This window comes from Toxotes jaculatrix, chromosome 7, assembly GCF_017976425.1.
Source record: "Toxotes jaculatrix isolate fToxJac2 chromosome 7, fToxJac2.pri, whole genome shotgun sequence".
NCBI classification, from domain to species: domain Eukaryota; kingdom Metazoa; phylum Chordata; class Actinopteri; family Toxotidae; genus Toxotes; species Toxotes jaculatrix.
Genome location: NC_054400.1, coordinates 24,444,519 through 24,470,625, shown reverse-complemented (window position 1 = coordinate 24,470,625; position 26,107 = coordinate 24,444,519). Strand labels below are relative to the sequence as shown.

General features: G+C 44.0%; 1 protein-coding gene across 1 annotated transcript in view; it reads right to left on the bottom strand.

Moving 5' to 3' along the window:
- cux2b (cut-like homeobox 2b) overlaps positions 1 to 26,107 on the bottom strand; it is an 82,939-nt gene that overhangs the window by 13,245 nt on the left and 43,587 nt on the right. Inside the window, exons 4-8 of the mRNA XM_041043276.1 lie at positions 11,083 to 11,161; positions 1,728 to 1,868; positions 1,325 to 1,484; positions 738 to 817; positions 286 to 352 (exon numbers count right to left, since the gene is read on the bottom strand). Coding sequence (XP_040899210.1) covers positions 286 to 352; positions 738 to 817; positions 1,325 to 1,484; positions 1,728 to 1,868; positions 11,083 to 11,161 — 527 coding nt within the window. The remainder of the gene's footprint in view (positions 1 to 285; positions 353 to 737; positions 818 to 1,324; positions 1,485 to 1,727; positions 1,869 to 11,082; positions 11,162 to 26,107) is intronic.

The window sequence follows — 26,107 nt, the reverse complement described above, 5'->3', positions numbered from 1 at the left end:
GGCTGTCAAGGCCCAGCTGCCAGTGAAGGCAAACACAGACCTCTCTCATCGACCTGCATTAGTGGCTGAGTCACTCTCACTCGCTGCCTTTACAATGGCATTCCTCAGCTCTACACTGGACATGAGTATATGCACGCAAAATTAAGTAGAGCGGCTTCAGCACTTCCAGTGGCACAATGACCACCACTGAAGACGGCAGCAGGGATGTTCCACCATGACTTGGGGGTTTGACAGAGATGTGTGGTGAAGTAAACACAAAATGTAAAATCTGAAGTAGACTCTTACTTCTTCGTCATCTCCTGGTTGTATTTACACCGCAGGTCCAGTAGCTCTGTCTGTGCAGTGTTCAAAGCTGGTGAGAGGCAGACAGGGGGAAGTGAGACATTAACAAAAAACACACATGAACTTTGACCTTAAAGCTACATTACTGAATTTATTCACCAATTCAATTTCTGGATGCATTCATATCCGCTCCATATTTATAATACAGTCAGTTGAAACATAATCAGTCTATGGACACCTTTAACAGTCTGAGAATTCATTGAAAACTGATTTTATATATAGTCAAAACATGCTGTATGTGTTAGCTATATCTTTTATTTATGTAAACAAAACACCAGTGGGGCAGGACGGTTTCAGCAGGGGGCACCATACAGCAATTATACGCCTATTGGCTCTTTAATAGGTTGAAATTAAATTTAACAGCTACACTATGTGCCAGTGTTTAAACCACTTACATGAATGCAGAACCTTGATCTTCTCCTCAGCCTCTGATAGTCTGTCAGCCAAACTAACATCAGCACTCTCCTCCTCCTCCCTGAGAGAAGAAGCTCTGTCAGTTCCCTCACCACATCATGGCCACACATTTACAGCTACAATATGCAACTTCATGTCTTCAGACAGAAAAAAATATGTTAATCCAAACCTCCTCCCACCTAAAAATGACATGTGTGACAGAGTTCACAGACAAAGGATATGTTAAATGTAAGCACTTTCCACTATTGCTCCTTTGAAGTTCTCACTACAGCTAAATGTACACTGAAAAGGAAATTTTAGCTGAATTGAAGAATTCAGGCCTGATCTGACAGGATCACAGACAGAAATAAATTGATCGAACTTATTTGTTTTGAATATTGTGGCTTTGATTAGCATGAAAAATGGACAGAAAACAGCGATGTGTTGGGAAAAGATTTAGGGCATTTAAAGTCTTATATCTGATAATCTTAAGTGTCTAAAAGAAATAATAACATTTGTGTGGCACATGGGCTTAAGGAGGATTATTCATCTTTTAAGAAATATAAATCTAATGTTGACTGGTTCTCACCCTCTGTCCTCAGCTCGGTCCTGGTAGTTCTGCTGTGGGGAGCCTGGGGCCCCGGGAGCTGGTGTGCTGTTGGGGGTCATCAGGGAGGCTGGAGAGCTGGATTCTGGGGCCTCTCCTGTCACTGCTGCCACTGAGACCACTGGACTGTCCTCTGTGGGCTCTGTGTGGCAGGAAAAGGCTGGCATGAGTTTAACCGCTAGAGAGTTAGCGTGACAATAACCAGGACCAGTTACCGTAAGGTGACTAGTTTCACACTTGTTCAGATGTTTAGAAGACCTGCTACATTTAAATTAACTGCCCAGCAATTTCACACATATGCCGTAAAAGCAACTTCAGCACTGGCTTAATAAATATTAGCATTTAAGTAGTAATGCTCCTTAATGTGTAATGATTTTGACCTGACCTGTCTTTTCAAGGCACTCCAAGTGTTTCTTCCAGTGCCCGCTGATCTCTCGTACCAGGGCCTCGCTGTCTGGGGCCGAACTCTGAAGCTGCTGCAGCCTTTCCTCCAGGGTGTGTGAGGCCTCCAGCACAGGAGCTGGATCTGTGAAAACAGACACAAACAAATCTCTGTAGAAAGAAATACTAAGATCCACACGATATCTATACACTCCTACTTTTCAAAAAAAGCAAAATAGCTGTTTTACTGTGTGCGCTGCCTGTAAAGCACATTACAGAGTTTTCTGCATCGCAGTTCCAACAGAGGCAGACTATTCCACTGAGACTTGTTTCCAAAGAGTGACTCTTAGACTTTCCCCACTCAGGCGCCTTTGAAAATTTCACAGGCTGGACCGAATGACACAAGTGCTGTTCCGACCCTTCACATGTACAGAAATCAAATCTAATGAGTCTGCTCACACGCTGATGAATGAGAAAGAGGACAAAAAGATTGCCATGAATATGTGACAGAATCTTAAGTCCCAAGTATACACCTAGGCAAAGTGTAGAAAAAGTGTGCTCCTGAAAAGGGAGTTAAAAAAAAAAAAAAAGAAAAAAAAAAAAAGCGGGATTCTTTAACACAACAGAGGAGCTGTTTTGCAATGCATGCGCGGCAGCACCGGGCCCATGGGGCCAACTAGGAGGCTGTTTCTCAGCTAACAAGTCTCCTCTGTATCATTTGATCATTTAAATTATTATGCCAGGAATTCTCAGGAGGCAGCTCGGCACTCCACATCACAGGGCTGTTTTTAATCTTCCCCTTCCCTTTCTTCCCCTCCCGAAAAGTTCAACAGCTCAGAGAGAGAGAGCTGCTCCTGTTGTGTACCTGCCTGCCGAACACCAAAGGAGGTGACTTCTAGTGCCAAAGCACAGAGAGGGAAGCTCAGGGGAGCTCCTTGACAAGGGGGGAGGCAAGATGTAGAGCCACGCGCGCACACACACACACACACACACACACATACATACACACACACACACACACACCACAGCCCTTCAAAACTCTAAAAGAGGAGGAAAATCGCTGCTTTGCTGCACAAACTTTTCTCCCACAGCTTTCATCCACTCATCTTAGACTTCTGTGTGGAACCCAATTGGATCCCTTCTTCAGTATGGGCACTGACTGAAGTGACTTTTCATAAGAAGTTGGAGCCACAGACGTTTAAACTTTGCCAGATGTCACTGAGAGAATGCAAACTCTTGAGTCGACAGGCCACAAAAATAAATGCTCATCAGAGAGCCGAAGCTTCTGCAGCGTGCAATTTGTTGAAATCCTGGCCTTACATTGCAGCTCGCCATATCTGCATTTTCATCAGACAAACATTTTGGGCCATTTAATTGATTGAGCTATTTTTCCCAGGACCGTTTACAGTCAAGCATTGTCTGCATTCATTGTTACACCAACTGTGGAGATATTGCATCAGTCACGAGGGACATCACTATTAAGAGCTCAGCTCTTCTAAGACAAACAGGATGACTTAAAGCACTGCTATTCCATCGACCCACTGTCACAGAAATCACTTTATCAGCCTCTTTCCCATATATCCTTTCAACTTTTAATGATCAAAGGACAGAGATTATAGTAAGGGATCTCTCACATATGGACAAGCCAGGATTATCAATCAGTGGCAGGGGAGTAAAGTAAAGTCAAACTTAAAGTGAAGGGATATAACTTAAGACTGTATACAAAATTAACCCCCATCAAAGTAGAGCAGCGGGGATGCTCTCCAAGGGCCCAGGATCTACAGTTACTGAAGGAGAGTCCAGAAAGACTGCTGATAACTTTGGAAAACAGAGCTACTAATTGATGTAGCTAATAAGAAGCACTCAGGGCTTCTTTTTACTGCAGCTCTGATGGTAAATCCACCAAATAAAACCTGGACTAGAAGAGGAACTCAACTCTAACCCGATCGCTCACGTTCCTGTTAATCAAGAAATATAACACAGCTGACGAGGCATTATGTCCATCGAGTGAGTCACATCACTCCTGGTGCAAATAAATGCTTCAATTTTTAATTCATCCCTTATCTTAATTATGGATGATTGGATGTCTGCTCTGAGGTCATGATAACTGATTGGGCAACAGCAGCTCGTTTAAGCTAATAAATCACAGGACATTTAATACATCATTTTCTCTGGTGAAGCACGGGTCCAGCCCTGGAGGACTCACAGACACTGAGAGGCAGAACGACTCAGGGAGGTTCAATAATGTCATTGTGAAAACATGAACATACCTGTTCACTCACAATAAGAAGCTGTCTGCCATTAAAGGACAATTCCCATTTATTACACCTTGGGCCATATTTTTATAGTTATAATGAAGATACACTGAACGCGCCAAAGTACTTGCTGAGATCTGGGAACGTGGTGACAATCACTACGACAAAGTCCAATGAGGCGAGGAAAGTCAAGCAGTCAGCTGTAAATCAGACAGGCTGTAAATAAGCCCACTGTTTATTTTCAGTTCACAAATGTAGCTGGAAGTACAAATGAAAAGTATGCATGTCTGAAATGTCTTTACTATGATCCCTCATTGCAAAGGCTAAGTGGTCATTGCCGTTCACCTTTGTTTTCCCTTCCAGGTTTGGCTAACCCAGGGATTTGTTTACAACCCGTGTGACCCTCGTGTTCCAATGTCACCATGTTCCCAGATGTCAAAAAACATATATACAAGAGACTTTTAAGAGACCACACATACAAAAGAGCACTGACTTACACTGATTCTCACACAGGCCTGCACCTTGCTGTGTCTGCATCCTAACTTAGAAATCACAATGTTATTAATTCCAATAGAAGAGATTACCAAAAATAAACTTGTGATAAACCCTGACTTTCTAACAGCCAACGAAAGTTAGCCTGACTTCTAACTGTTTTTGCACAGTCTCAGCTGCATTGATATTGGGTTTCATCACTTTGGCTGTGGGATAATGAGGCTGCCACCCTGTAACTGCTTCCTCGTGGTCACTGCGTTCACTGCACTGTTTCTGTGATATTGCACATCTCAAAGCGGGAGGGCAGCTACTGTATCTGGGTGAGCCTTCAGTCCAGGAGCCAGAGCCTGTCAGCAGCCGGACGGGACGGCGGACTGGGGGTGGCACAGGGGAGCACCGTGCACAGGTTCAGGATGTGTGTCTAGGTAGGTGGGGGTGGACCGGGGTGGTGTGAGCCAAGACAAGCAGGTGTGTCGGGGCGGTCCGTCTTGGCCCTGTCAGCGATACACCATCATTAGGCGGTGTGGGCGCAGCAGGGTGCACCATTATGTCTCCCTGGGCCCTGTGTAATTACGCTCTGACATAATTAACCCAGCAAGCCCATTAGCCAAGCATTGGCTGGCTGAAGAGAGAAAAAAAAAGCTATAATTATTTGTTGTGCGCATGTTAATGAGGCCAGCTGTGTTCCCATCATACAACACGAACAAATTAATTTACAAGGCTGTGCTCCAAGGTTTTTTCTTTTCATTCAAAACAGTCTTGTTTTTTTTCCTCTGAGTGGACTTCAAGGTCCATAAACACGCTCTGCTGCTGCTGCAACAAACAGTAACACTGCTGTAATATTGTTGTCAAGGACCAAAACTAGGTTGAAAGAACACAAGTCTTTACTTTCACCTTCGCAGACAATGTAAAGTGATATAAGGTATGTAGGATAAATTGCTGTTTCTTTTCATCTACCTGTCAAGGATTAGTTTCGATTACAAAAAACACAAACTGCTTGCAACAAATTCATAAACATGACTTTTGTGTTGGTGGTGCACTTTAAACCAACGAGCATTTGATATTCAGACAGCGAACCGAAGTCTCACTTTACCTTGATGTGGCAGATGGAGTGAGAAAATACTAAAATAAAAAGATAGGTGGAATGAAGAAAAAAAAATGATTGTGGGAAGCGGCGGCTTTTGTGTGTGAACAAAACAAACTTCTTAACCTGTTCTTTTTCATTGCTGTTCCATGTCTTTGTTTGACAGACTGAAGGACGGAGAAGGAATGACATCAATACCAAGACATTTTAAAGCTCAGAACAAAGAGTGGAGCCAGAGCTAGATAACATTTAAAATTAACATGAGATGCTGCAGCGAACAAAGAAGTGCCAATGACATCCAAACCAAACCAAACTTCACTTGAAATTATACAAAAATAAAACAAACCTGCCTCCCATTCTTATTTATGACACACGTATGGAAAATCACTATGAATTAACATCATCTAATGTACCAGTCTATTGTCTTTATATTTTTGAATCCCATGGCTATATCTTATCTGCTCTCAGGCACACACATACAGACATTCCTCTACACACACACGCACACACACACACACACACACACACACACACACACACACACACACACACACACACACACACACACACACACACACACACACACACACAGTTGCTGTCTTTTAAGAGCACACTCTCCCCTGGTCCCTCTGGGGTCTCCTACTCCACAGGGATCAGTTGGAGAGGCCCGGCTCTTTTATGAACATAATGCATTATTAAGCACCTCAAACATCTCCTGGGCCTTTGTTTATTACTGCTCTTATTAATCACTTGTGCATAATCTCGTCCCGCCCAGAGAGCTTTCATTTTCCATCAGATTTTATACGCACTTATTTTCCGACAGACTGCCACAAACGCACACGGCACTCCTCCTTTGCTCTCATCCTGACTGTAGGTACTCAGCTGTACAATTACAATAAAGCCAGCCTGCTATGCCTTGCAGGCCTCTCTTGCTGGTGCTTGCTTATGTATATGGGGGGGTTGAACAAGGACAACTATTCTTTATGCATTTGAATGACTGAATTACTAAGGTCAGAGTGTTCTGTTCAGATAATCTCACAGCCGAGGGAAACATCTGATGTGAGTATGTGAGGCACTTACAACCATCTCATAACACAAGAAGACATGTGACTTAACGTGACAAAAAGCTGCCTGCACTTGTGCTGTGCTCTGCAGTACCAGCGGTCACCACTAGCAAGCACTGTTGCCATAATATTTCCACTAACGCACACATGCATAGACACACACCTCAGACATGCCTTAGGCCTGGTGTGCACACATACACACACACACACACACACACACACTTGGAGGGGTGTATTCAGATCAGAATCTTCACAAACTCTCAGTGAGCTCCCCGCTCAGATAAAAGGAGCTGTGTTCTAAAGGAGAGAGGGAGCGGGGTGGATCCTGAGGGATGAGTGTGTGTACTGAGAGGAGGCGAGGAAGAGCAAACACCTGGAGCGTCAGTCTCAGGGCTACGCCCCTGGCGACAGGGCCTCGCTGCTCTCATAGAGGTGGCAACAAACGCCGACGTTCAAACGCCATTCACGCACACACTCACACACACTCCGGGAGAGAAGAGCAGAACGAGACGGCAAGGAGGAGAGGAAGAAAAAGACGGAGGAAGTTAGGTGCATCTCTGGGAAACCGATGAATTCGGGCAGAAGCTGCCACTGTTTTTCAGCGTTCAGTGATCAGGACGTGTTTATCTGCACTGATCAAAACCATGCGGAGGTGATATAAACATTGTTAGGGAAACACTGTTAACAGGCCTCTTTCAAGCCCCAGACTGGGTAGGAGTTACAGTGCACAGCATGGGGAGATGTCACAGGCAAATCAAAATATAGAACGCTAATGAAACACTCCAGTGGATTGACATGTTGGCTTAGGGGCCTCATAAAAGGCAAAAGGAGAGAGAAACAAAACACTTCAATCACTTGCATCAAGAAGTTATTTCTGTTCTGAGTTTACTGTTGCATTCGAGCTGCCATTGAACAGGAGCATTATCCTGCATTAACAAAGCGTAACATTATCATACTGGAATCTCACAAATGTAATGGATATGTTATTTGTATTCAATAGTAGGCACAGCAAAGTGGATAACTGATATGTGACCAGATGTTAATGATAGCCAGATACAACAGGTCACATATTGAGCTGCTGCCGTGTGGGCCCCTCCCCCTCCTTTCCTAGTTCGCCTCTTGCATTCATTAACTCTGCCGCTGGCCTGCTCTGATTGGACCGACAGCCTTAGTGTCGGCACACAAATGAGCACACACACGCGCGTGCGCGCGCACACACAAACACACACACACACACATTGAAGGAGAGGCACTTTCAAATGAAATAATAGGAGGGAAAAACTTCCTGCAATGAATAGTAATAACTGCATTAAGATTAACGAGCACGGCGTGTAAAGAATAATTGCATCTGTCAAAAGATTAAAAATACATGAGCTGTAGCGTTTGTTGGGGGAATGGTGGGAAAGCTCACTGTTGTGTTTGAGGGGCAGAGAGAAATGAAGTGGGGCCACAGCCAAATGACTGTCCTCCGGTGTACCTGGAGTCATCCATTCTAGCAAGGGAGGGGGCAGGAGAAGGGGAGGGGGGGGGGGGGGGGGGGGGGAGTTGTGACCTTGGACACCAGCAGCAAGATGTACAGTGACAAACAGGCACAGGATACTGTAGGCCCTCCTCACAGATGGCAGATACTGCAAGGGTCCAACATACAAATACTCTCATTGCTCAGACTTGGTGGTTGGCTGCAGGCGGATAAGTGGGGGGATATCTGGCAATGAAGCCACCTATTGCCAAGATCAGTCTACGGTGTATTTTTGCCTTTCAAGAATGGTCAGAGACTGTAGAGTCAGAAAAAACATGGTAGACCAATGAGTAAGTAAGAAACTTTGTTTAGCACCTTAAAAGAGAAGAATGTTACAAAATCACTTATCGATGAGGCCAACCAATCTTAGCTTTGTAACTGATAAGCTCTCTTACCATTAGGGGAAATGTTCTTGGCGAGAGAAGGAATAAAAAATCTTGTCTGTTTGTTGGGACAGCCACTCACTGAGCACTTTATTAGGAACACCTTACTGATGCTGGGTAGTTCCTCCCTTTGCTTTCAAAATAGCTTCAGTTCTTCGTAGCATGGACTCCACAAGATGTTGGAAACTTTCCTCTAAACTTCTGCTCTATGTTGACATGATTCATCACATCATCTCTGCAGATTTGTCAGCTGTTGATTTAAGTAGCATGTGGTAAACTGTGGCCATATAGGGATGAACATGGTCAGCAACAATACCTAGGCTGTGACATTCAGACCATGATTGATTGTATTAAGTGTGACAAGAAAACATTTCCCACATCATCACACCACCATCAGCCTGGACTGTGGACACAAGAAGTTAATTTGTTTTTGTATTGGATTCAATATAAAATTATGTATAATCTGCATGTGATCAAAAGAAATGAACTGAAATTATTTAGGTCCTAAAGTTAGATTTGACATGACAAGATATGGGCCACAATACAGCCTTACTGAATATTGTACTTTAGTGGTGCAAATTTGCAGTTAATCATGATGATTTTCATGCATGCATTTTTGGGGCCCCAGAGGGTCTGGAGTCCTGGGGCAGCTGCCCACTTTGATGAACCGTCTGGGAAAAGTTAGTTTGGCGCAGCCAAAGAGGCAGCTAGCCTGGGCCAAAAGAAGAGGAATACGCTTTCCACATGTTGTATCTTCTTAGATAGCTAGTTCATGTTAGCAAATGGTAATTCTATGCTCAGGAATCAGCTGCCACAGCAGCTTCACTGTGACAGATGTTCTGGACCCCAGAATCTGGACTGCTGCCTGCAGTCAGCACGGCTACGCTAGTTGTCGATGGTCGGGAAACACCTCAAAACAGGAAGTTGATAAACCACAATATCCATGAGTGGTATGTTTGGAGCTAGGCTGAGTGACAAAAATTAACTCATGACTAAGTATGTAACTAAGTAATGTCATTACTTTTTCATTGAGTAATTATTACATTAATAAAGTAATGAGTTTTGAATAATAAGAACTAAGTAGTTGATTAAATTTTTCGAGCTACTTGCCCAACACTGTTTCATATCATTCAAGTCTCTGACCTTTGTTGAGAAAGAAAACAACTCGCTGCACTTTGTATGAGTCCCAGTGATACAGTGAAACAGACTCCCTTTGTAAAGGTAAGGTCAAATGGAGGTAGGAGGCTGGCCGCACTACATCACCTGATGTAACCTGACACCGGACGGTCCACTACTGTTTACTCAATATAATGACCACTCATAGACTGTGTGAATTCATATGCACTGTATATTAAGAGCTAGAGGGGAAAAAATATCAGTGATATTGAAAATAAAAGCTACTGCAGTTTTTTTCTTTCATACAAGAGTTGATGTTAGGTGACAGTGGCCCTTCTTTTTATTTTAAAGTCTTTGTTCTTTAACATAACAACTCTTAGTTGACTCTATTCTCTACTTGAGAGAGGTTCGTGACAAAATATATCCCACAAGACGCTCCTGGGCTTGAATTAAGGCCTTGATATAAAAGGTATAGGTCAGAAAATCAAACTGAAAACATCTTCAAAGAACGGTATTTCTTATCAAGGAAATAACTCCATTCAAAGTGTGTGTGTGTGTGTGTGTGACTGTGTGTGTGTGTGTGTGTGTGTGTGTGTGCATGTGGTGGCGCAATATCAAGCAGGGGACTTCAAGGAAAAATGGAGACCTTTAAAAGTCAGTTGCTGCCGTCGCTATTTCTCTGATGCAGACTTTTATCTTGTATTCATTGAATCTGTAAACAGCATTCTCTACTCCTGCCACAAGTGTTTCTCTGATCTAGACTGAGATTGGGCTGCGTTTTGCTTGCCGTCTCCCGCAACAAAGAGCAATACAGTACATGTGCCCTGGCACTGAAATAACAACTGAATAAACACACAATATGTCTTTCCTCCGCTCTAACTTACTGTCTTTGCCCCTCTCTCCTTTTTCCCCCATTGGCCTCATCAGGCCTACGTTCCACACGAAGCCAGACTTCAGTTGGGATTTTAATTGGCCCTCCACAATCAACAGCAGAGCTCCTCAAGGATGTGTTCGCTCCTCAGCCAGGCTACACTCAAGGACCAGTGCTGGGTTTTGAAGTGGCCTCACGCAGAGTTTTGGAAACCACTCTGAGAGCACATACTTTGAAAAATAGATAAGAGCCACAGGGTATAGGGTTTTATGTATCTTATATCCATGTGCTGTTGCACCATATCCATCTATGGCAAGAAAATTACTTTTTGGATAGTGTGTGTTGCTTCATATATATATGACATGTCTCTGTGTGTATACTTAGAGGGCTGGTCCAGTGATACTGGTATAAGTATGGTGGGGAATTGATCTCCAGGGAGTGATCTTTGAAGGGAGAAAGATAATTCTAGAAGTAATAAGTGTAAGTGTGAACATGGTGTTTATGCTGCTGCTGCTGCTGCTGTTGTTGTTGTTGGTGATGGAGATGCACATCTCTGGTCTTGGTGGGAGACTCACCTGGGGCCTCGATAAGCTGTTTGTAGATTCCAAGGAACGCAGACTCTGCCTCCTTACTGCGCTTGTTCAGAGCAACCACCTGCAGGGGAAGAGACGTCATTAAGGTAAACATGGACCGTTTCAACGCTGGCATACATCATAACTCACAATTCACAGGATATTTTACATATCAGGTATTAAACGGACACTTTTACTCATAGCAGAAAACACTTAAGATCTTAAATAGCTAACACTGAATCAATAGCAACAAGAGCAAAGGTCAACCTCACAGCATCCTGCCAATAAATGAAACAAACACTCCTGCATGCCAAGATATGTACTATATCTTCAGTATGTATAACAGAAATACACTACAATTTCTTGCTTGTGAATAGATCGACCAATTCAAAGGCCACGTTTCTATATAAGAACTGACAACTACAGATACAAGGCGTAAACTGTGATGATATCTTTCCTGTTTAACTGCCAAGCTGCTGCATGTTGCGAGGTGACATTTGGCCTGTTAAATGTAGGTGCCGGCGTGCACGGGGAGGCTCGCCAGTGACAGCGGCCTCCATCACCAGCAGCACTCGGCACCTGCTATCCTCGGCTCAGTGGGTGATGCAAACCAATTAACGATTCATTAGGAGGGACAAAGAAAGCGAATTAGCCACCACCTGGCCCCATGGAGAGGGCACCTGCACTAGTGGGTATGTGGGTTATCCTGCTCCCAGCTCCCGCTAAGACCTCAGGCCTGTTTTTAAGTCAGAGGACGCCCTATGGCTGCCTCTCAACGTCCTCTGCTCTGCAACAGAAAATCAGATAAGGCTCGTCCAAATGACCCCCCCCCCCCCCCCCCCCAAACCAGGAGCAGACGGAATTCAAATTATTGTCATCTATTGTCTCTGTCATTTCTGTCACTGTTGATTACAGCCTCGGTCGGACCGGCTCAATGGACTCCACAACGGAGGGTCAAGTGCGTGGTATGGCTGAGCTGAGCTGCTCCTCATCGGTATGCCTGCACTTGAAAAGCATTCATTTCGCAAAGGCAGAAAACACTTATGTGAATGGTGGTGGTTGTGGAGGTGGTGTGTTGGGGCTGTTTAGTGGGGTTATAAATAAGGTGTGTGGAAAACAGCGAGGGGCAGAGAGCCTTTGATTTACTGGAAATGGCTGGCGTCTTCCCCGGGGAGGCATAACGACAGCATCATGTTTAAAGAAATATCATAAAGATCAAGCAAATCCCCCCATCACTCCCACTTGGAGCAGCTCAGAGGAGTTCATGGAAAATGGAAAAGGCTAGAGCCCAATCAATACAGATGCAATAGTCTGCAGCTCTCAGCCAGCTCCCTGCTACACTATGCTGTTGTTTCACTCAGCTATACCCCAATTTAACCCCCACCCCACCAACCCCCATCCACCCTGCACCCACCTCCCCTCTCCTTCCAGGACATGACGTTATTGTTGCCATGTTGGTTCACAAACAGTGAGAATGTGAGAAGCACGCTGGCCCGTAAACAATGTTCACAGCTTTGTGTGTGGGTTATGAGAACATCAACAACTAGTTTTGGTTCAGCTAAGTTTTGTTTCATACCCACTGTTTTTATGTGTTTCCTTTTTTTTTTTCTTTTTTTTTTTTACTGTGAAGAGGATCAATATGGTGACCAAGGGCTCGTTTCCAGCCAATAACAAACCTCTGCTCTACGACGTGACAATGAGGAAGCCTCCAACAGCACTCACACTGTGACACCAAGACAAACTATTACGAACCTGAGTTTACACCTGAACTACATGGCCACTACAGCAGGGTGGCTGAACCCACCGCTAGTCATCAACTTCTCCCTGACAGTCTGCTGGCCGGCCTGGCTTCCTCTGAAGCATATACATCAAATGAGGTTCCCAACTGCATATGTAAAAAGGCTGAGATCCTGTGAAGGCAACAGCTAAGGCTGCATTTTCCACAGACACACGGGGTCTCCTGGCCCTCCATCATCCTTTAACGAGAGAACACGGAGATTACCTCCACAATCACACCATTAACCTGCCTACAGACGCTAGCAGAGACATCAATCACACGCCTGCCTGATGCCTTCTCATGTTAGGGGCCGCTATGCGTATAGATACCCCCCCCCCCCACCCCCCCCCCACCCCCCGCAACCCATCCTTTCTATCGTCAAAGCACTCTGAGGTGTCGTGCATAATATGGGCTGATCAGGGAGTCATCTTCATCTCCATGCTAATCCACCTCCAGCCAAGCACATGGGATTTCAGAGCCAGAAGCCTCATACCAACAGATACCAGCAGATAGGACTGTAGTACAGAGAGGTACGGCTCGAGGATGGACTACTACTGGCAAATCTCTTCTCCTCTTTTGGCTGCAAGATATGGCTCTGGCCCTGGCTTTGGCTCACAACGCATTCTTTGTTTTCACCCGTTTTGTGATAAAGGATATGGCTACCAAGGGAATGGGCTTGGCCGCAGGTTGATTTTACAAGCAGGAGTAAAGCCTGGGGCAGAGTAGCAAGAGAGAGACAAAGGAAACCTGTTAGCGCTCCTCCATAACTCTTCACGCCGCAACAGAGTGGGCAGAGCACAGCCGCTGGGACAAGGCTGCTGGGAAATACTTACTGATAAGCCTTTGAGAATACTTACAGTACCCGCTAGTGAGTCTCTGTGTGCATCTGTGTGTGTGTGCACATGTGTGTGTGAGAGAGAATAAGCTAGCATGTGTTGAGGAGAGAGAAATAAATGAAGGAGGAGAGAACAAATCTAGATCGAAGCAGAGGAAGCAGAGTGAAGGGCTACTGAGTGACATACAGAGAGAGACAGAGACAACGGAAAAGAGAGGTTCCCATAAAGAGCGCAATTAGCAATTATGCAGTCATCAATTACAATTATCACAACTGGTGATTATGCAATTATCACTCTAAATCATCGTTTTCCCCCTCTGCCTTACCAGTTTGCCACCCCCTGTGATTTGGTTGTTTGAGGATGGGTTGTGATGATGCAGGTGATTAGAGTGTGTGATGATGATGGGGGTGTTGGGCGGGTGTCAAGGCAGATCTTGCACTGCGTGTGAGAGCAAATAAGTGTGTGATGCTTGGAGCATGTCTGCATATGCATCTGTGCCTGGGTTTAAACAGCAGCATGTGATTTCATCTCTGTTTTTTTGCGTGTGTGTGTGTGTGTGCTGGCAGTGTTCATGAATATACTGTTTCCATCTCAAGGTGAATGTGGTTGGTGCTGTGGGTGGTTTGGGGACAGCAAATGTATGGTTCCACAGTCCCTGAGGCCTCAAAATTACCTGTCATCTTCCCCATGATGCAAAGGTCAGTGCACAATCATAGGGAGTCCATCCTACTGTGGTGCTCGCTGAGCGCCAGTCCAGCCCACAGGCTGACAGGATGTCACAACAACCCCGGTCCCGCTCCTTGCTTATTAGAACAAAACAGTGGGAAGCCCACTACCACCGCCACACCGCTTGTCACAACACCTTCCAGAAGAATCCGCCGGATCCTGACAAACGTTCAGTCCTCGGTGTTAATATAAGCGTAGAGAAAAAGAGGCAAAATATGGCCAACGCTCTACTTTTATGCCTGTTAAGATTCACTGAAATCTAAAGCCAGGCGGTGTTTTATATTTTCAGTTAAATTTGTATTGGTAAAACATTTTCAACATGAAATAATAACAAGAATATATCCATCATTCATGCAGTCCTGTTTCTGACTTCAACTGTCATTCCATTTTTAATGCTGCCATTTTGAGCCATGTGCAACGTCCATTTTGCCCAGTGTTTGGTTTGGTGGTTGGCTTTAGTTCGTGCAGAAACTATACATACATATATGTGTGTATGTATGTGTGTGTGTGTGAGTGTCCTTAATGCATTATTAAAAATGCTGTACAATTAATTTTCGGTCGGTCAACTAATTGTTTCAGCTCTTACGCAGACCCACACATATATGCGTTTTAGATACAGCCATCGTCAGTGTTTTGTTATGATAATGTAAAGGTAAAGCTAAGCCAACAGCCTGGTAGTTTGGATTTTAGAGTTGAAATCTTAGCTTTCACAGTGTTCCCCCACTTCCTGTACAAATCAATGTTTTAATGTTCAAAAATATACAAGAAAATATTAGTTGAATTTCATTTTAGTCAACTGATTTTTCAATTCTCTGGAATCTATTGGATTAGATATAAAAGTTTTCTAATCTGCAATATGAATCCATACCCATATTTTCTTCTAATGTCTACTGAGGAGTCATTAAATAAAGGTCAAAATTTAAAACTGATGTGATTTTAAAAAAAAGACCAGAAAAGGCCACAGGAACATCTGCACAGAGGACATCACCGTGTTACTTCAACATGGTTTGAACAATCACAGGACAGTTACAGCTATGTGCTACAGTTTTCTTATATGTGATATATGTGATCGTACATGTGATCTGTAAGTTCAAAAAACAAATGGAAAACCACAATTTTCCCTTCAGAAGCAGGGAAAAGATCATATTTTAGCCACGCCACCCAGCACTTGTGCGGCTGTCACTGCAGGCGTTTGTTTTGCGTTGAGTGTAGGTTCAAAGGAGAGGCAGGAGGAGAGAGATGAGTTGGTGTGGAGTGACTGATGAGTGTGTGGAGGAGAGGGGCAGAGGTAAACCCGCACTGCAATATAGTCTGGATGGTGAGAGACCCGTGTACACCCACACACGCACACCCACGTAAACACACACACACAAACCTGAACTTGGGAGCATGCAAACACACACGTCAAGTCGCAGTCACGCAAATGCACACTACACACAGACGGTGTTTCGGGGCAGATTTAATCATGGTGACACCCATCTCAGAGCGGTGGTAGCGGCATAGCGGTGGCTGTGGCCGTCTCTGGATGCCCGGCGAGATGAGCAGTCAGAGCACTGACACACATCTCGTCGCCACGTCAATTCCAATCAGCGGTGCCTGTCAGTCAACGCGCCGTGCTCACAACAGACTGACGCCACTGCCACTCTGCCACTGCAGAGCTGCCGTCTCAGCCAAATAGATGGCCAAAGCTGACCGCACCAATACTCTTTTGTACCACTTATCCCTTCCTGATGCGAACACGCACTGCAACGATGCAGGGGCCGATTCAGAGTGAAAACACAACGTGATTCCTGAACTCCTTATAGGAGAAGCTCACCTGTATTTGAAAAGAAGCACAGTAGGACCTTGTAGAGTACACAGCAGAAAAATTTCATGACCCTATTAATCCATAGAGAAGATGGAAAGGATTTTCATATTATGTTTTTACAGCTATTATTGCATTAGCAGTAAATGAATGAAATAGACTAAGAGCCTTCAGTCTTACTAACAGCACTGTGAGGATGCACTTAGGCCTTGAGGTGCTTTAAGATAAATGCCAACATCAGCAAAACAACATGCTCACAATGAAAATCCAAACATGCTAATATTAAGCAGGTATATAGTACGTATTGAGCATGTTCACAATCTTTGTTTATCGTGCTAGCATGCTAACATTCACTGATTAGCTCTAAGCACAGCCACAGCTGAGGCTGATGGGAATGCCTTTAGTTTGTTTTACAGCCCAACTGTTTGTTTGTTTGAGACACAAAAACCACAAATGTAACCCTAATGGTAGTACTAGATCAAAAGTCAGAAAATCACTAAAATCATTAAGATTCATCCTCTGGGGGCCATGAATGTCATGAATGTCTGTGAAACTGTAATAGCTACTAAGATATTTAAACCTGGACCAAAGTGATGGACAGATCCACCAGAGCCATGCTGCTAACATGGTTAAAAGGGTACATCAAGATATATGACGTAAGGTGTTTCTGTTGAATATGAGACAAGACAAAATGAGCAAGACTTCAGGTCAGTGCCCCGGTGGAGAGTGCTGATAATGACACGGGCTGAGAGGAGAGCAAATCTCTGCAGATCAAGGAGGAGCTGACGTAATCCCAACGGACGTGACACACGGAGCAGCATGAGAGACAGAACATGGCACAACATTAAACCCAGATCAAAGGGCCTGCTGTCTGCACCACACAGCAGGTGCCTTCTGGGTCCCCCTCACCATCAACAGGCGGCAGAACTGCTGTGTTACACGCCCTCTCAACAAAACTCAAAAGCCCCAGACTCGGCAGTAACACCTCAAAGTCACTGCAAAGTCAAAGTCAAGAGCCGGTGAGAGACAAACGGAGCAAAGAAAACAAATCTTTTCTGAATGTCTTTGTAGTTCAAAAGACAGGAGTTGTCATTTTCTTTGAGCTCGCGCTTTCAAATGTTTGATGCAGCGAACGACCTAAACCTTGAGGAAAGTGTGTCTGCTGAAAACGTATCCATCATGGCATGATGGGAGGGAGCGGGGGCGTGCTGAGGCTAAGATGAAGGCACTGGTTGATGTGCTGAAAGGGAGGGCTGTGAAAAGTAGTAATGAGTGTACCTGGACTAGATTTCAGTGCTGGGAGAACTGTTAAGAGGAGAGGAGAGAGGAGAAGTGTAGGTAAGGGCTAATTATAAAAATAAAGTGCCCCCATTATCCCGGCGCTGTACTGCCCTAGTGAACAAAGCTACAACAGATGGGGTGTCATGGGTAACTGTGCCAATGTGAGCCAAAGCCCTGGAGTGGATGGACCCTGGCAGGCCGCTGGTGGAGCAGGCCTGGCAAGGGGGAGGCACAGCTGCATATCTCGCCCTCAGACACATGTTGACAGTGTTTCTCTAGCCCTGCCTACACTAGTCAAGGTGAGACAGCATGACACGAAGGGAGAGAGAGGGAGAGAGAGAGGGAGAGAGAGCGCTCCACTATGATGGATAGCGCTCTCCATCCACCTCTCCTCTCTCTCCCTCTTAGAAGGCTGGTGACTTTCCAGTGAGGCAATTATCATTGCGGAATGCATAATAGCCTAATTAATTACAGGTGTCAGCGCTGCCTTTGTTTCAGCATGGAGGAACATCATGCCAAAGCCGCATCCGCTAAAAAGAACAGCACTGATGAACGAGCCTTGAACCGCGGCTAGAAGAGCCCAGCTGACGGAGGAACGAAATGCTGCGGAGACGACTTGAAGTCTGCCAAACAATCCTGCGTCTGTTGCTAACAGAAGATGGATTGGAAACACATGGTGCAGAAATTAGGTCCATTATTTGCTTGATAAATCTGCTGTTGTCAATCGCAGTGCTCGGAGGAAGATCTCAGGTAGGCCCTGCATAGAACGGCTCTGTGGGTAATTTGGTTCCAAGTAGCAGAGGCCGGCGCGGCGTTGGTGGCAGCACTATCAACAATGAAACAGCCCAGCCCAGCCTTGCTGACAAACACGGCATATCATTTGTCCTGTCAGATTTGCCGATTTCAGTCATTGTAGTGAGAAAGCCGGAAAGCAGACAATTGCCGGGGAAAGAGAAAAAAGACCTAACAGGACCTGAGAAGGAGAGAAGTGAATGATGGGGTGACTAGGGAGGAAAGACAGCACAGATTCCTGTTATTCTCCTCCTCAGCTAAACACAAGCACACACTGGTGCAGAACTTAACAGAACGTCACATTTAGAATGTGTGTGCTTGTGTTCGTGTACTGTACAGCACGTGTGTCTTTCTATGGGGGGTCGTGGCAGTAGGCTGATAATCCCTCCACGCCCCCAGGCAGTGGGGGCTCATTGTAGAGTACATTGAGTCTAATAGGAGCGGGCGCTGCAGTTGTATGCAGCTCTGCCTGCTCCCACTGTGAGAAGAGTTTTACATAATTAATGACTGTTGATGTTTCCCAGGTAGTCGCCCGGCAAATTCACTCCAGACTCGGCTGCCACCGTCGTCGGTTCCACAGAGAATGAGCGACACCAGAACAGACAGCTTACATTACAGGCATAAATAAGGCAATTTTGTACAGTGTCTTCAGACATTACTGTGAGGGGGGTTCAGGGCCAATGATTTGACTTGCTTAAGAGAAACGCTCAGAAAGAGCTTTTCTATGTCTCGGAGTCTTCAGAGAATTTGTGCTTGATGCGAGTAAAACGGCTTCCTTTAGTGTTTTTATAATTCTGTATGCTGTTAGAGACGTGCAGATAGAAGCGCTGCGCCTTTTCAAGATAACATTTGACGGCGCCAGACGGATGATCATTCACATCTGCATGAATCGGTCTAATCTGAATGTCGATCTGACTACATGTGAGCCTGGTGGTCTGGGTTTGTATGTTCCAGACCACTGACACTGGCGAGGCCCTGCGGCCCTGTACATATTGCTGGGAGGCAGTCCACATTTATACTGGAGCATGTTAAATTAAACATTTAAACACGACACCAAGGGAAGGCTATTTTTTACTGCTCTCGGCCCACTACTCATTATTAATTTGTAATAACCTTTAAGGCTTTTTGATGTCATACATATTTTACAGAGAGATATCACTCCCAGCCAGACTGGAGAGGGCCTGTCGATGACAGATCACCAGAGTGCCACCGAAATGTGCCTTCATCTGCTATAATTAGGACCAGGTGAGAGTTAAGAGTGATCTCTGGACTTGCATTTGTCTGTACACGAACTCGCACACTAATGCATCAGTGTGACGACGCATCAACACCTAAAGATTAAAAAGTGTTGTGACCTAACAGAGCGAGGAAAGAAAAGACCGGACAGGATAACAAAGGTTCTCCCCAAATTATTTTGCACTAAAAAACAAAGAAAACAGTGCGTAATGTCTTTCTGACAGTGACTTGACCATCATTTTAAAACCTTTTAGGTATTTATGAATGCCCAGAGTTACGGAGTCCATTTCTGCTGCATAAATCAGCTGAGTGGCTGAACACTGGAGGGAAGGGGACGCATTAACACCCCCACTCTCTGTCTCCTTCATATCCCTCTGTTAGAGGGCTGGCCAAGGCCCATCTTGCTCCCGCTCTGCTGGGAGGCCCTGCATGCCCGCTGGATGCCAGCCTAAAGCTCATGTACACTGGTGCCAACACGCCACTAAAAGCTGTAAAACACATGAGCTCTGTTTGGTTAATGTACACTGATTGACCTCTGCTGCCAGGCATTTGATGTCATGATTGTAATGACCAGCCTTCCTGCCTGATCACTCATATACAATGTGACAGGCGCGAGGTGGCATTTCAATTTGAGTGAATGAGGGCTAATTAGATGAGATTCCTATAGCAGCAAGAGCTGATGTTGTTTTCATACGCATATCCTAGCAAACGTCAATAAAATGACAGCATTCAAGATGTATTTGTTAATATTTCTTGAAGGGTCAGTTCACCAAAATTGCAAAAAAATAAAAAAAATATTTTCTCACTTAGCTTTCATGGTATGTAGTAACCCAGTTTTGTTTCTTGTGATATCAGAGATTTTCTGCTTCCCTCCCAATAAAATGCAAGGTGATTGGAATTTCATTTGTGGTGCAGTATTGAACATTTATAATTATATTTTAAAAATATGTGGAAGTGCAGTGGTTCCCAAGCTTTTGCTTGCAAACTCTTAATATAAAGATTATTTCTACTTGCCACTTTTTGTCGCAGGAACAAATTAACTTTCCTTTTTTAAGACTGTTTCATTTGAATGTGTTTTAGAAGCCCTGGGGGGTAAAACTATACAGTATTTCAAAAGAAAGAAGCAAATGTTAGACAAAAGTATTTCGTTTTTTCTTGGCTCTCATTCCAGTGAGCATCTCTTGACCCCTTAGATTCATCTTGCAGCCCTTGCAGGGGGTCCCAACCTTGACGTTGGGAACCACTGAGTGACAGAACACTCTCACCAGTTTCCACAGAGGCGTTTTTTTTTTTTTTCCTTCAGTGGAAAGTACGCACAGTAGAAAGTCTGTGGATTATCCTGAATAACAGGGACATTGTTTCTGGAAACACATGCTGCTTCTGAATTTTTCTTTTTTTAATTCTTATTTTTCACTGCTGTGAAGACTACCAACAAATTCCATTCACACCCACTGTACTGGGGTGGAGGCAGAAAAATCACAGACACATCTTTCAAAAACCTGGGCAAGTAAAACAAAAACTATCTTCATGGTTAAATTGAAGAAGAATTAAAGAATTGCTTAAGAATTGCTTCCCAATAACCTTTCTTTTCATTACATTATTTTAAAGCAGACATGCAGGAGCGCTAAATCAATCTTAAGCAGCCTCAGAAACAACTCTTCAGCAAGCTTTATATATAGGACCTGACTTTAGTGGTTATCTATTGGATGCTGAGTATTACATAACCCTCCATATGCTCAGAGTGTAGGACAATTCCGTACGGGTTATAAATAAAGAAACCTGACGCACGGCTGCAGCCACTGTGATTTGGGCAAGTTCTCACATGGGATGTCATAGTTCTGCAGTGCTAGCCCCACTGCTATTTCAGGCTCTGCCTCATTAGAACATCCGCCGTGAGTGAACAAAAAAAAAAAAAAGACTCTACAAAAGACATTTCATTAGGGAAGAGAGAGCATGAAGAGAATGTTCGCCCTCCCAGCCACGGTTCAGGGCTGAAACTCCATGCATTTGCTGCATTAAGGGCAGATGGATTGTGAAGACGCACATGCACACACACACAAACAGTGAAGTGTGTGATAGCCAGGTATGCTACAGTGCTGAGATCTGTGTCACATGGTCCCACAAGGAGGAGGTCTGCAGGCCTCGATGACAGGGGCACAATCACGCAACCTGCCACAATGACTGCAATTACCCCACATCCACTGCCTTCAACCGGGAGTGTGTGTGTGAGTGTGAGTGCATGTGTCAGTGTGAAAGTGAGGGACAGGACATGAGATTATGCATGTTAGTGTGAGTTCCTGCATGAGAGGAGGAGGGGGAGAAAAAAAAAAACACTTTATTGCGTGACTGCCTGTACCTGCCTCTGTGATTGTGTGTGATTGTGTGTGTTTGTGTGTGTGTGTGTGTGTGTGTCAGAGCGTGGTTCTGCGTGCCTGTGGAGGCCCTCTCACACCACAGCGTCTGGCTAATTTAGTTAGGGAATAGCTGGCTGTCCTTCAGGTGAATGGACAGAGATTGGTCTCAATATGAGATGTAATAAAACAAGCCCATCACTGGATCTCACCGCACCTTCGGCTGTCCTTCACATGTCTCGCCAGAAGAAGGCACACGCCCACAAACACGGACACGCACACACACACTGGCACACACACACACACATACACACATCCCAAGGATGACTCCAAGGTTTTCTATTTTGAAGAAAACCATGAAACAAATATTGCTTTTGCAATTATTTTACACTGCCTGCATTATATTTATATTTATCACTTATCCAAAGTGTGTTAACTGCATAAGCAGTGTGTGAATTTAACATAAACCATACACTGGTACAATATTAAGAGTTTAAGTCTCAGTTGTTCCTAACTTGTCTGCTATTGTTGTCTATGTCTGCTTCTATGCAGATGTAGTGAATTAATGTGAATTTATTTAATCAGTGTAACTGATGATCCATAAGAGGAAGTTTAAAAACCAGCTGATTACATTGTCATCAATAACAATTATCCTGTTACAATAACCCACGTTAGTAGAAACACTCAGATCTTTTACTTAATTGACTTAAGTACCAATTCAAATAAAAGAATATTAGCAGCTAAATGTGAGTGACACATTTTTACATCCGACATTGCTGAGTTGTTAATACTGATGCATGAATGTGTGCAGTATTTTACTGTTTACTGTGAGGTGGAGCTATTTACACTTATGACTTCTACTGGCTCCCAACCTAAGGGTCGCCCCCCTCCAAAAGGCCAGAGGATAAATCTATTTAATATGAGTTCTTTGTTATATGGACTTCACTATAATCTTTGGTTTTGTTCTTCTAAACAATTTGTCACAAAGCAAAGAGGTTGAAAACCACTGATATAATCTTGACCAGTATAAGTATCTTATAAGCTTATTATGGTTTTTTATGTTAAACCTTACAAAATCTTAAAATCTTATTTTGAAATGTAACTATTAATATTTCATATTAAATAAATGTGAAAAGTACAATAAGTGTAAGAATTACAATACTTCCATGCAGAATGAGAACAGAATGAGTAGAAGTATAAAGACATACACACTATAAGGAAACACAAGTACATTAAAATTGAACTTAACATGTTTTGTCCCATCTAAAAGTATTTTGTTGGCTTTGAGAAATAAATTTTGTCCTGATCGAAATTGATCAGTGTCATGTGACAAGTGTTAAAGGTCACATGACCAGATCAATTAACTTCCAGCTTGCACCTCTGGAAAAGTGTCTTCCTCAGATTTCTACCACATGAAGTAGGTATAACACCTTAATTAAATCATTTTAAACATATATTCTTTAAAGGGCCTGATAAAGTTTGAGAATTATACTCTGACAGTGTTTCAACTGAAAACACAGGTTTTTGACTGTTAATCCTAGTTATCATTTGTTTGTTTGCTTTTTTACACAGTTTCAAACTAGATGAGTTGAACTTCCTGAACTCATATGATCCCTCAAGCTCTGTGAGCAGCATCACCTTCATTCCCACACTTGAAACATGGGCAAATGAACATGACTGTGACGGTGATGGCTCAGACAGGGAGTACCAGTGTGAAACGGGCCATTTGCCAGGTAGACTGTTGAACGGCGATGCAGAGGTGAACTATCTGGAGGATGAGGCAGATGTTCGTGAGAACCAGGTGGTTTGCCCCGCCCCCCCCCCCCCCCAAACCTCGCACTCCTGCAGCAGTCGGTGTTGAAGCAAACTCACCACCGTTGCTATATTTCGGCGAGTCTCCCACAGAGGCCAGCTGAGAAAGGAGATGCCCTTAGGAAAACAAGTCCCCACAACGCCACAAAAAACAGAAAACACAATTTCAAAATAATCAAAATAGGGACAGGGTTTTTAAAAGATGAAAACAACCAGCTGTGTAAAAGATTCCAGATTTCGTGCCCTATTGTCCAACTGCAGCTGAGTGCATACAGCAAACTAAACCTGATCCAGTTGATTTGTTCCTGTTGATGAACCTTCCTGCTCTGAGGGAGCTCGCTATCGAGATGTCACACACGTGTTCACTTCAAACCACAGGAAAGACACTTGATCTGCACAAGGATGAGTTGTTCATTTCACCCAGGGAATTCTTGAACCTCCATATGTCCCTGCTGCCTGAGCAACAATGCCTCTCTGTGAGGACCCAAGCATGGTTGAGCTCCCTCATTCCACCTGTCCCACCGTTTGGCTACAGCCAACTCTTGCTCCTTCCTGCCAGCTGCTAGCATCCAGGGACTGGCGACCAGCAGCTTTTTTCCCTTTGGCTGTCCCCTCAGCCCCTCTCCAGGCTGGGCCCTTCACTCCAGAAGAAGAGCTGGAGCTTTCCCACTAAATCCACCGAGACCCAATTACAGGGACTGCAGGAGAAATCACGACGAGATGCAAAGTTACTTTGCTTTAATTGAGGATGTGTTTAACACTCTCCTCAGGCCACCGCGGCCACTTTATGTCTGGGATGAAACAGAGAGCCTGCAGTGGGACTTTAAAACATATATCTGTTTGTGACAAAGGCAAAGAACGTTCTGATTTGTGGGCTGAGACACTTAAGGGCAGCAGCGTGATTCAGGACGTTGAATTTCAGTGTGAAATGAGAATAAAACAAGCAGATCTCTTAAAAGTGTAAAAACACATTTGATTTGTGATGAAGAAGCAACACTTTAATGTGGGGTGTACATCAGAAGAGTTGCTCCCATCCCTGCTAAGAGAGTTACTTCACTTGCAGCTGCTTGTTTTAATAGAGCCACATGTTAATTAGTATTGTAGTTAATCCCATATTAAAGAGACCCAAACTGTCAGGTCATATTATAAACAATCAGTCCTAATGTTCGTGCATGTGACATTTGGAGCTGCTATCTCTTCTAGCAAAATGTTCCCTAGGTACTAATTGGCCTACTTTACGCTGTCTTTCTTTGAATTGCCAGTTTCTTTATCATTTAGGATATTAGCCTTGACAAGCATCATCCCATACACCATAGGCCCACTAAAAGTGGAGAGGAGCTTCATCTTTTTTTCTTATTTTTTTTGTTTTTCTTTTTTGCAGAGGGACAGCAAAAATGGAAATAAATGATTTACACTAGCATGTTAGACGGCGAGATCTACCTTCATGGGATATTAAATACAATCTGAAATAAGAATAAAAGTTCAAACACTTAGCCAGCAGCAAAGTAAGTGTAACTTTTCTCTACTTGCATTATTTAAGATAGGCTCCATCATTTTATCAATCTATCGATCTCTCACCAGAAAGATGAAAATGGAAAAATAATGAGGCCGATGAATACTGTGTAAAGAACATCAATGTGCAAAATTTAATTATCTGTGCTGGAAAGAGAAGGAAAATGTGTCGGCTGTTTTCTAAAACAAAAGAAAGTGAAAAAAGGAGCAGTTAATATTTTTCCCTCTCTGCATATTTTAATTACCAGATCAATCATAACTACGTACTGCAGTACTGCAGAGAAAAGAAAATTGCAAGTCTAAATGAAAAACAATAGATTTGCTTTAAAGTCTTCGCTCTTTTGAAGTCTAAATTAAAATTTCAGGTACTTTTACAAGAGCCTTCTTCAGAAAGTTATGATATTTAATTAGCGTGTTTAGATTTTGCTGAAATGAAACTTCACAGCCGAGCATCATGTGAAATGAAGACTGGTATTCCCAGGCTTCAGCAGGGGGGAAACTCCGCAGATGAACAGAGGGAATTAAATCACTTCAGCACATGAGGTCTGTGTACGCTCTGACGAAAACTCATGTTCTTTTGACTCGTGCTGCCACTGGTTTGATCTGAGGCTGGGTCTCGGTGCTCATTGGAGTGGAGAAACAACTTTGCTCTCAGACTGTGTCTGTGCAGCTCCGATTCTGCGCCTGAAATCAGAGAATTGCGCCGTAGAATTGGCGGAGCAGCTCTCCCGTTCCGCCTGTTCCTCCTCACATGAGCTTTTCCTGGTTGTGCTAGCGCTGATGTTTATTTCTCCTGGCATGTCCTCGCTGGCGCCGAGCCACCGATTTCACACATTTTTATTGGCTAATTTGACTGTGCTCTTGCCAGCAGCTGAGAGTGAGCCAGGAGTCGGAGAATCTC